At 41.7% G+C, this 12,632-nt stretch overlaps 2 protein-coding genes across 6 annotated transcripts in view; both read right to left on the bottom strand.

The window, feature by feature from the left end:
* Positions 1-12,632, bottom strand: part of LOC101533137 (UDP-glucuronosyltransferase 1-6) — a 181,184-nt gene that overhangs the window by 89,135 nt on the left and 79,417 nt on the right. The gene's annotated exons all lie outside the window — the stretch shown is intronic.
* Positions 7,365-8,409, bottom strand: LOC131480406 (UDP-glucuronosyltransferase 1A4-like). Its single transcript, XM_058665148.1, has one exon. It carries the CDS (start codon positions 8,384-8,386, stop codon positions 7,469-7,471), a length of 918 nt encoding a protein of 305 aa, XP_058521131.1. The 5' UTR covers positions 8,387-8,409; the 3' UTR covers positions 7,365-7,468.

Genomic DNA, 12,632 nt, shown 5'->3' with positions numbered 1-12,632 from the left:
AACTGCAAGAGGAGGAGTGGTAAACTGCGCATGCACTAATTCAGCAGCTCTCAGATATCAGTGTCACGGGACTAGACACTGTTACACTGAAGGGCGGACAGCTGAGTCACCCAAGAACTAAGCTGGGAACAAAATCACCACCATCTTAGAGCACTGCACAGGCTCTGCAGAAAAAACAGCCCAGACAAGGCACACCACCAACTAAACCCAAAATAACTTCAGGAGGTACTCAGACTTATCAGCCAACAGTGGGCAACAAGATCAGTGCTGCCTACAAAATCGGTGCTGCCAACAAAGCAATTATTCACAACAATTGTGTTTTCCAGATCTAGGGCACTGATCAAATAAAAAAAATCAACTCGTACTCCTGTAAGTAATACACCTTAGAGATGATTTCGTCAGCCAGATTGGCAACTACAAAAGGTAAAAGAAAAGACAAAGGCACTATGAATGTTACTGAAGACTCTCCAGCAAAGGAGCAAAAGCTTCGCCCACTCTCAGAGTTAACTGAGGAAGACATTGAGAAAATGGGGGACACAGAACTCAGAAAACTTGTTATAAAGCTGCTGATCAACAATGAGAAGCACAAACAAGAGTTCAAAGAAGAAATAACTGTAATAAATCACATCAAGGCTGATATATCAGAAATTAAGAACACAGTAAAGCAAATTAAAACTATAGAATGAATGAGGCAGAAGGAAGAATTTCAGAATTAGAAGATATTTCCTGTCACCATGAAGAAACAAACAAAAAGCTGGAAGCAGAGCTGGGTCAAGCTAAAAAATGTATTGAAGATTTAAAAGATGTGATTTAAAGGTCCAACATAAGAGTTATGGGAGTTCCAGAAGGTGCAGAAAGAGAAGTTGGGATTAAAGGTTTATTCAATGAAGTAATAAAGGAAAATTTCCCTAATCTGGGCAAAGAATTGGAAAACAATATACAGAAGGGTTACAGAACTCCTAAAAGAGTTGACCAAAAACGAACTTCACCACGACACATGATAATCAAGCTCTCTTCAGTTGAACAACAACAACAAAAAAATCCTTAAATGTGCACGTGAAAAAAAAAATCAAATGACATATAGAGGAATCCCAATCAAATTCACAGCTGATCTTTCAGAGGAAACACTACAGGCCAGAAGAGAATAGAGTGACATATTCCAGATTCTAAAAGAGAAAAATTTTCAGCTGAGAATAACTTATCCTGCACAGCTCTCCTTTGTCTTTGAAAACGAAATAAAATTCTTCCACAATAAAGAAAAACTTCAAGACTTTTTCTCATCTAAACCTGCCCTGCAAATGATACTCAAGGATGTTCCCATGAAAGAAAAAAGAAATAGCAACAACCAAAAACAGAGACAAATGTGGAGAACATCTCAGTAAGAGGCTAATAAGATTCAATCATAGAACAATACATCACCAAAATGACAGGAACAAACTGCCCCTTATCCATAATAACGCTGAATGTAAATGGCTTAAACTCATCAGTCAAACGCCATAGATCAGAGGACTGGATCAAAAACAAAATCCAGCTATCTGCTGCTTACAGAAGACACATCTCACCAACAAAGATCAGAGGAAATTGAAAGTGAAAGGATGGAAAAAGATATTCCAAGCAAATGGTAAGGAAAGACGTGCAGGTGTAGCCATTCTTCTATCAGATGACATCAACTTTGATGTAAAGAGATGAAGAAGGATACCACATAATGATCAAAGCAAGAAGAGATCAGCATAATAAATGTATATGCGCCAAATGCCAAAGCATCTAGCTACGTGAAACAAATATTAACAGGTTTAAAGGGAGAAATAGACTCCAATACGATCATAGAGGGAGACCTTAATATCCCAATAATATCAATGGACAGATCAAAAAACCAGACACTCAGCAAAGAAACAACAGAACTCACCTAAACTCCAGAGCAAATGGACTTAGTTGACATCTATCGAACATTTCATCCTACAGACAGAGAATACACTTTTTTTCATCAGTACATGGAACCTTCTCCAGAATTGATCATGTTATAGATTACAAAACAAGCCTCAGCACATTGTGAAAAGTGGAAATCATGCCATACATCTTCTCAGACCATCAAGGAATGAAGCTAGAGACCAAGAAGTCGAAACGCCAAGGAAGACTTGCAAACACATGAAGACTGAATAATATGTTACTAAATGAGCAGTGGGTTAGAGAGGAAACCAAAGGGGAAATTAAAAAATTGCTTAAAACAAATGAAGGCATCAACACAACATATCAAAACTTATGGGACACAATCAAGGTGGTGCTAAGAAGAAAGTTCATTTCAATCAGTGCTTATGTCGAGAAACTAGAAAAGCACCAAGTAGATCAGCTAACCTTACAGCTGAAGGAATAGCTGAAGGACAATCCCAAGATTAGTAGGAAAGAAAGCATCAAAATAAGGGAGGAAATAAACCAAATAGAGACCAAGAGAACTATACATAAGCTCAATCAATCAAAGAGCTGGTTCTTTAAGAACATCAACAAAATAGACTCCCCACTAGCCCAACTAATCAAAAAAAAAAAAAAAAGAGGGAGAAAATACGTGTCAGAGATGAGAAAGGAGATATAACAACAGATACCTCAGAAATACAAAGAATCATCAGGAACGATTACAAGCAACTCTATGCGCACAAATCAGAAAACCTAGAGGAGATGAATAGATTTTTGGACACATAAAATCCACCAAAGTTGAATCAAGAAGCAATTAACAATCTAAACAGTCCAATAACACGCACTGAGATTGAATCAGTAATTAAAGCCCTCCCAAACAAGAAAAGTCCTGGACCAGAGGGCTTCACTGCTGAATTCTACCAAACATTTCAAAAGGAACTTACCCCAATCCTACACCAGCCTTTTTAAGCAATAGAAAGAGAGGCAGTCCTTCCAAGCTCTTTCTATGAAGCTAATACCACGTTAATAACAAAGCCAGATAGAGAAACAACAGAAAAAGAGAACTACAGACCGATATCCTTGATGAACATAGATACAAAGATCTTCAATAAAATACTAGCCAACAGGATCCAACAACACATCAGGAAGATCATTCACCTGGACCAGTTGGAATTCATCCCAAGCATGCAGGGATGGTTCAACATCCGCAAAACAATAAATGTGATACATCACATCAACAAATTGAAAAATAAAAACCATATGATCCTCTCAATAGATGCAGAGAAGGCATTTGATAAAAACCAACACCACTTCATGCTGAAAACCTTAAACAAGATAATCATAGAAGGAACATTCTATAACACAATCAAAGCAATTTACGAAAAACCCAATGCCAGCATCATACTAAATGGAGAAAGATTGGAAGCCTTCCCACTAAAATCTGGAACTAGACAGGGATGTCCACTATCACCACTGCTCTTCAATATAGTATTGGAAGTCCTTACCAGAGCTATTAGGCAAGAAAAAGCAATTAAAGGAATACAAATTGGAAAGGAGGAATTGAAATTATCGCTATTTGCAGACGACATGATTCTCTACATAGGAGAATCAAAAGATTCAGTCAAGAGACTATTGGAACGCATAAGAGACTTTGGCAGAGTAGCAGGATACAAAATTAATGAACACAAATCGATGGCAGTAGTGTATGCAAGTAATTCCATAGATGAGAAAGAAATTGTACGTACAGTCCCCTTTAAAATAGAAGACAGGAATCTTAAATACCTAGGAATTAAGCTAACTAAATATGTGAAAGACCTCTATGATGAAAACTATAAATCATTTCAAAAGGAAATTGAAGAAGACCTTGAAAATGGAGAACCTTACCATGTTGTTCCTGGATTGGCAGGACCAACATTATCAAAATGACCATATTACCAAAAGCAATATACAGATTCAATGCAATCCCAATGAAAATGCCAACAACTTTCTTCTCAGAAATAGAAAAGATAATACAAAAGTTCATCTGGAATCACAGAAGACCAAGAATAGCCTAAACTATCCTGAAAAATAGAAATCAGGCTGGAGGAATCACAATTCCAGACCTCAAGACATACTACAGAGCAGTGCTTATCAAAACCGTCTGGTAGTGGTACAGAAACAGAGAAGAAGATCATTGGAACAGAATAGAAACACCAGAAGGGAGCCCACACAAGTATAATCAACTAATCTTTGACAAGAAAACTGAAAACAATCCAGGCAAAAATCCAGGTCTATTCAACAAATGCTGTTGGGACAACTGGATAGCAGTCTGCAGAATTAAGAAGCAGGACCCGCACCTGTCACATTATACGAAACTTAACTCTAAATGGATCAAGGACCTAAATCTACACCCAGAAACAATCAAACTATTAAAGGAAAACATAGGAAACACACTCCTAGATATAGCAACAGGGAAAGACTTCTTAGAAAGACACCAAAAGCAAAGGCAATCAAATCCAAAAGGAACAAATGGGACTACATAAAACTAAAAAGCTTCTATACAGCAAAGGAAACAATTAACAAAGAAGCAACCAACAGAATGGGAGAAAATTTTTGCATATTACACAAGTGATAGGGGACTAATATCCAGGATTTACAAAGAGCCTCAGAAACCCAGGGACAGAAAAAAAAAAATAAAAAAAACCTGTTACAAAATGGGCAAAAGAAATGAACAGACATTTCTCAAAAGAACAGATTCAAATGGCTAACAGACATATGAAAAGATGCTCAGGCTCCCTTGCTGTAAGAGAGATACAAATGAAAACCACGTTGAGGTACCACCTAACTCCAGTGAGACTGGCCTACATTCAGAACTCAACTAACAACATCTGCTGGCATGGATGTGGGGAGAAAGGCACCCTCCTTCACTGCTGGTGGGAGTGCAGGCTAGTACAACCACTGTGGAAATCAGTATGGAGAGTGCATGGAGAATTGCAAATAAACCTGCCATATGACCCAGCCAGCCCGCTCCTAAGAATATACCCAATAGAAGTGAAATCTGCATGTGAGAAGGGGATCTGTAATCCTATATTTGCAGCAGCACAATCTACAATAGCAAAGATATGGAAACAATCCAGATGTGTGTCCAAGGAAGAGCGGTTAACGAAACTATGGTACATCTACTCCATGGAATATTATTCAGCTACTAGGAAGAATGAAATTATTCTATTTACAATCAGGTGGTCCCAACTAGAGACCATTATGCTCAGTGAAATGAGTCAATCACAAAAGAACAAATACCATATATTCTCTCTTATATAAGGAAACCAACATGGAAAGTGTAACTCCAATAGTCCAATCCATACTGTTTTTTGATTGTTTGCTTTTTTTGGCTGTATCCAATGTGTTTTGATGTTTGATTCATTCCAAATAATCTCTTTTCTCTAGTCAAATTCATCATGGGCTCATGAATTATACGATGGCATCATTTTCCCAAGAAGCTTCTGTGTTTCCTTTTTGTCACTCATGTGTTGGTTACTCAGTGGTGCATTTTTTTTTCATGGTACAATAATTTGTTGTTGATGTTGTTGTTGTTGTTGTTGTTGTGACTGTTCTAACTCATACCAGTTGTTGACCTTGTTTCATGGCTTCTCACTTATGGTAACATATAGTGATGGAGTACTGGGGTATATCATATACAGATGTGGGGGTATAATGGAACATGCATCCCTGCATCCAGATGAAATATGGATTCCAAATGAAACTGTTGGACATGTGTAGACAATGCTGGACTGTCAGACACTGTCTGTACCATCAATGTCGGGGTATACTTAAATAAGAGATTGATGGAATTATGATTCCTTATGAAGGACTACATTATTGTAACAAAATGGGAAAAACCTGATGGGGGTGGGAGTTTGGGGGAGGAATCCCAGCCTACACAAAATTGTACCACATAATTCAAAATTCAAAATAAAAATATATTTAAAAAATAAACATGTCCTAACCTTAAAAAAAAAGAGACAACCTGAAGGCCTCCAACAGGAACTAGACTCACTACAGCACACAGACATAAAATCACAACTTGGGGAAAAACACTCTTACTACAAAAGCCACACAGTAATGTTGGCATACTCCCCAGATATGTCAGGTGCACAAACACAAAATTTAGAGGAAATGAATAAATTTCTAGGTCATAGAAAGAACTAAAATTGAACCATGGAAATGCATAGAATTGACAAGAAACAAGGTCTGGACTAACTCAATGGTAAAAATGATCCTAAAAAAGATAAGACCAGGACTTCACTGCAGATTTTTCCCATAACTGTAACGAAAAATTAACATCAATTCCTCAAATGATTCCAAACAAATGAAGTGGAGGTTAGGCAGATCAAGATACAACAGAAGAAAATTATAGATGAATATCCCAATGAGCATTGATAAGAAAATCAACAAAACAGCAGCCAATTGAATCCCACTGGATATCCCTAAATGTGCAGCCTATCATCAAGTGGAGTTTACTCCAGGCATGCAAGGATGGTTTCACACATGCAAATCAGATAAAAGACAAACACCACTGCACCATGTCAACAAACCAAGATAAAGTGTTAAATAAAATTTCATGTCCTTTCACAATAAAAACTGTCACAGGATGATAGTTAATAGCAGGAATGTGCCTCAACATAATACATGCTACCCACTTATTCAGAGGCAATGTCTTGCAGAATGGGAAAACGTCGACAGCACTTTCTTTAAGATGTGGTCTACTGAGCTGAATGTCATAGGTCCTGAGCCCATCCTCCTAGCCTCCTACTTGTCAATCAAAATGCCCACGTGCCCAGAATTCATCTGTTTCATCTGGGACTTGAGCGAAGGTGCCATGAAACAACCAGTGGAGATTCATTTGGAATTTACTGGTATCTCATTACATTACGTCTATAGGGGCTCTCCCCTCATTTCAAAAAGAGGACCACAACTAGGGGAGCTCTCTCTTCCAGGACAGCTGGCGTGTTCTCTCTCCTTCTCTGCAACACCCCATTTCTCTTACTGGATCAATGCACACCTGTGGTGGGAATCTCTTTGTGTGGAGCAACCCATCCTCATGTGTGTGTATGTGTTTGCTTCTGAACATCCAAACAATTACCTTACACACTTAGCAAACTCGGTTCCTACCTTTGTGCATGGCAAGAGCCTGGAATTCAAATTAAATCCCACACACTTCCTAATGAAAACTAGAATGTCAAAACATTCAAATTGTAAATCTTCTTAAAAGTTTTTTGAAAATTTGCAGTAAATACCCATGACAATTGAGTTCATGACTTAAACCTCTACACCTATTAGACACAGGAAATCACACACATAGGAACAGGGTGCAATGAACATGGACACATCGGGTGCAATCACACAATTACGCCTATCTTGTGGCAAACGCTGCCCTGTATGCCGTGCATGTCAGGGACAAAGAAATCTCAAGTAACAGCACATGTGAACACCTTCACAAATCCTCTCCCTTTAACTCTCAGAAGAATAAGGTGAACTCTTTAGAACGATGAGTAGATAAGGGAAGAAGTTAGAACTTTCTCTATGGAATTTTTTCTAACTGAAGCACAGATGGCAGAAAAGCAGCAATACAGACCTGAGAGAGTGGCTTCCTCTTGGCACAGTTGATGCCCCCAATGAAGACCATGTTGGGCATGATGGGCCTGGGGTAGTCCAGCACAAAGTCTCCTCGGAACAGCCACACAGAAGCATGGCTGAAGATGTCCATCAAGGACACCTCTCTCTGAAAAAGCTCAGATGCAAGGGTTTGGAATGAATCATACAACACATGGCAAATGTAGCTCTGTGGCAAAGGAAAGAGCATGTTCTTGACCCTCTGCAGGAAGGTCATGTGGTCTGAGTTCATTGTCATGAGTCTGGGAATATATGAGAAAGGGTGGGGACACTGCGTGGCCTCAAAGTCCAGGTCACAGGGAATAAAACGCAAAGTGAACACTGCAGGAACTGACAGGTACTTAGCCAGCAGCGCTCCACACAGTAAGGCAGGATCCGTTAGGACCACATCAAAGGAACTCTCATTCAACTGCCTGATCAAAGATTTGTTGTGCAGAAGCTCTGAGCAGATGCCATAATAAAATTCAAAAGCGTATCTCATGGTTTCAACATTGTCCAAAAAATTCTTCAGAATATTCTGGGTCTCAAAGAACATGTGTAGATGGCGTTTGAAATTATGATCAAATTGCTCTCGGGAGTAAGAAGTAGGTAAGGTTTGCAGGGTGAAGAAGTCCTCTCCTTTGATGAGCGGATTCACCTCTGGTGCAAGGACCACAGCTTGGTGACCTCGGGCGTGGAGCTCCCGCACAACATCCAGCAGGGTGAACCAGGGGCTTCCATCCACGAATACCACCAGCACTTTACCACCCTCAGTCCAGGGCAGGACATGCAGCCAGAGCAGCAACCCTACCAGCTTCACAAGGGGAATCTGCAATTGCAGCATCATTGCACCAAAGGCAAACACACCGCAGTCCCCACAGCAGCCTGTGCCTCTTACCCCAGCCTTTTTTCACATTTATACTGTTTCGCCAAGTTGTTTATCACAATCTCATGCCATTGGAAGGCACAGTGCCATCTTCAAGTTAATTATTGTGGAATAACTGTGTCCTCCCACTTTATATACTGGCAATGAGATCAGTCATAAAGGAAACCCAACTGACCCTGCTGGTAAACCAAGGAGCACACCAGTTCATTTTCTTGAGTTGCACTCAATCTGCTCAACCAGACTTTGGACTCCAATATTGATGTATGCTATGCAGACAGCAGGGTTAACATTATTGACCACGACGCCATTTACAATTCTATTCTCCCACTTGGAAAACAAAATGTCCAATGTCCCCTCTTTCTGGTTGCTAAGGCAAAACTTGTGAGAAACGTAACCACTGTGCTTGTTGTTACCACTCCACCAAAACAAATTGAAGAACATGAGAAGGAGCAAAACATACCACCCTTACCCTAAGTCTAAGCAGTGTGGCTCAGAGCTAGACACCAGCCACTAGGCAGGGAATGGGACGCACTAATAGGTCTTACACTTGGATCCCAAGATGAGGGATGCTAAGGTAGATTCCAACAGAGTCTCCAAACGTTACCTACAGATAATTCCAGGACCAGGTGGAAACTGGAGAGCACAACACAATAGACTCATAGTCATGTTCACATCAATACTGGCCATGGCTGGGCCTGGGTGTCAACATGGAACTTCACTGGTATTTATGACTTTGCGCTTCAGCTGCAAACCAGCTCAGTGTCAGCCTCAGCAGCCAACGGAGCCCTCCATCATCCCACCCCCACCTCAGGCAACAAAGGTGAAGAAAGACTCCGTCTGCTGGGGATGGAAGCACAGAAGGAATGGCACGAGTTTACCTAGGAACTCAGTGGAGCATCCACCATGGTGAACCTCAACACTGAGCTGAACCCAACAGCCACTGCCCTGGGGTCCACACACAGAGCCTGTGGACCTCCCTGAGCTACAAGTGGAGATCCTGACTCCACTGGGAGGCCCATGTGTCCCAGCCTGCATCACCCCTACTAATGCAGCAGTTCAGCATCATGAGCAGACCACCACAGCAGCTGGAAGAGCACAGCTTTGTGGGTCTTGGATCTGTTTTTCTGTCGCATGTTTGATGGGTTATAAAATTTATAAACAAATCCTGTAGTAGATACAGTGGTGAGAATTCTTGCTATCTTAGCCTTATCCTGACCCCAAACAACAGGTGGAATACAGCCATGATTCAGTAGGAGGAAGAAGACATAAACATTAGACTCTGCTTTGGAACCATCAGTGAGACACCCCCATCCTCCCCATGGTGAGGTCCAATGTCAGGCAGAATTGTGACCCCAGATAAGGACTGTGGTTGACTGCCTGGATCTGCCACAGCACCCAGGTACTGGCTCACAGCCCCTTTGGAGAAGGGCTCTGGGCTTCCTTGACTCACCTAGAGCCCACCTTGAAAGCACACAAAGCTACAGAATGACAGCAGTCTGGGCTTGGGCACTGTCTAGTGCTAAGAACGGAAAAACAGTGACCCCTGACTTGTAGCAGAGATACAAGCAAAGTGTTATCTAATGCTGACATAGCACCACTGGTCACCAGCACGATGGACCTCATCAATGCCTACTAGAATTTCTGGAGGACAGGTGAAAACACAGCCAGATTGAAAGAGCAGCCAAATGTTAGGATTTTGAGCTTTGGCCATAGCTTGGTTCAGCTTCGCTAAGGCCTGATTTTAGAGTTGGCCACAGTCAGTCCAGAAGGTGACCAAAACTTACTGATGGAGACCAGATCCTTAACTCTTTCATGGTTATGAAGATCAGAGTGGTGGCATGCCTCCCTGTGGTAAGGGCCCTACCATGGACAGGGATAGATGCTTGGAATGCTGGTGTCTAGGCATGAAGACTATGGACATAGGGGATCGCAGGCCTGTGTTAATGAGGCATCGTTCACTTAGCCACAGACTGCCTGGCATAGGAAGACGGTTAGTAACTGTCATAGTTAGACAATCACCATGCTCACTAATGATTGCTGTAACCTACAAGTAATCTCAGACCATCAAATAAGTCATGCATAATTTGTACAGAATATTAAACAGGCTCAGGGAGTTTGCTCTGGGCTCTTGTGCCTGGCTCAGGTGCCAAGAGTCAAACCTGGTCTCTGCTATTTATTTCATTTGAATTATTCCTTCTTAATTCTCCCTGTACCTAACTAATTTCATTCACTGCTTCACTGCTTACCTCTCAGCCTTGTACCTTGCAGGACTGCTAAGTGCTGGCATGCAACAGGAAAAGGGGTTGGCAGAATTGGGTCATGGGTCAACAAACAGCCGCAATGGTAAGGAAACCATCGGAAAACATCACCTCAGCAAACAGATAAAACGAAGCTGACATCTGGATCAGTACATGATCAAGGAAAGTAGAAAAAAGATGATGTATTTAAACCTTGTTCACATGTACAATGTCCAACCGTCGAGTCTATTGGGCTGCCACAACAGTGTCTACAGATCCTGGGGTGTAGTGGGCAGAAGAGTAGGAAATGGTTGTTCAGTCAAAAGAGAATAACAGAAGGTAACTCTGAATGCTACTGTTTCTTAGGGAGACAAGAGGCAATATTCATGTATTGGATATTATGAAAAAAGATGGACAGAAGTAAGAAAGCAAGGAAGAGAGAATTAAAGGAAGGAAGGAAGGAAGGAAGGAAGGAAGGAAGGAAGGAAGGAAGGAAGGAAGGAAGGAAGGAAGGAAGGAAAAAAGGAAGGGAAGGAAAGACAAATTGATATTAAGTATGACAAGGGATAGGGTATGACTACGCTGCTTTGAACATGACACATGTATTCATGAATCAAAACATGCTACTCTCTAGAGAATCAACAGACAACAACCTAACACATAGAAGAAGTTAAGTAGACAACAGCCATCAGCGTTTTCCTAGCTCATGTAACAAATGGTGAAGATGTAAGGGTACCTGACATGTCTCTCCACAAAAATGTGGATCTGACATAGGTTTCCTGTTGACACACCCTGCACTTTGGGCTCCTGTCAAACTGTGGACCTGACAGGGAGAGCACAAACACTTCTCAGCTGCTCATGATGCCAGCATCAAAGCCAGAGTGGCTAGCTGACCCGCACAAGGTCCTGCCACTAAGAGAATCGGGGTCAGCAACAGAGTGCGTGCGGTTATTCCAGAGGACGTAACCATGCAGGGAAACAAAGGAAAAAACCATTTTAAAGTACTCAGCGAAGAGCCTAGCAGCTAAATCCTTACCTTACATGCACCAGGATGTCATATGGGTGCAGGTTTGTGTCCTGTCTGCTTCACTTCTCACCCAGCTCCCTGCGTGTGGCCTGTGAAAGCAGTAGAGGATGGCCCAGGGCCTTGGAACCCTGCACCCACGTGAGAGACCCAGAAGAAGTTCCTGGCTCCTGCCTTCAGATAAGTTCAGCTCCAGCCATTGTGGCCACTTGGGGAATTAATCAATGGATGGAGGATCTTTCTCACTCTATCACCTTTCCTCTGAATATCTGCTTTCCCAATTAAAAAAAAATGGAATAAAGCTTACTTAAAAAGAAACAAAATAGAACCACCAAGAGCCCCGTTCCAACAAAATCCTAATAATCAGGGCTCAAGTAAGACGATGAAAAGCTTATGGAGGCCGAACAGCAGTCCCACTTCGGATATGTCGTGTTTGATCCACAGAGTTGAGTGATGAGGTCAGCATCTCCTGAGGACACATTACCTCTATACAGGTCAGCATTCCCCTATCCACAGCATTTGTAGAACCTAAACTGAGATGCCTCCACAGGACCATTCAGAATAGGTGTGTGTCCTCCACAGAAGCATTCAGCATAGGTGCGTCTCCCGCACAATCGTCAGCATAGATGGGTGACCTGAGACATGCCAGTTGCAGACCTACATGACATACAACTGGCACAATTCCTCCCACCTCCAAAACGTCCCCACGCTACACAACCTACAGCAAAACACCTGGAGAAAACCCTGACAGCACTGCTCTAACACAGGAAATAGGACTCAGTGACTCAATCCCAGAATCACAGACCTCCAAACTTCACATTCCACTTCCATCTGACTTCCCTAACTGGCTAGCAATCGCTGCTTCATTAGACAGTTCAGGTCCCAGTGATGACATTTCTATGCACCCAAGACCAGAGGAAGAAATATTGCCATGCCCACCACTGCA

The sequence above is a fragment of the Ochotona princeps genome, chromosome 5, assembly GCF_030435755.1.
Source record: "Ochotona princeps isolate mOchPri1 chromosome 5, mOchPri1.hap1, whole genome shotgun sequence".
NCBI lineage: Eukaryota > Metazoa > Chordata > Mammalia > Lagomorpha > Ochotonidae > Ochotona > Ochotona princeps.
The sequence above is the reverse complement of the archived record's forward strand: the minus strand, read 5'-3'. Positions and strand labels throughout refer to the sequence as shown.

Excerpts from the sequence above, each read along its gene's own strand:
- LOC131480406 (XM_058665148.1), bottom strand. The coding sequence starts at position 8,386 with ATGATGCTGCAATTGCAGATTCCCCTTGTGAAGCTGGTAGGGTTGCTG.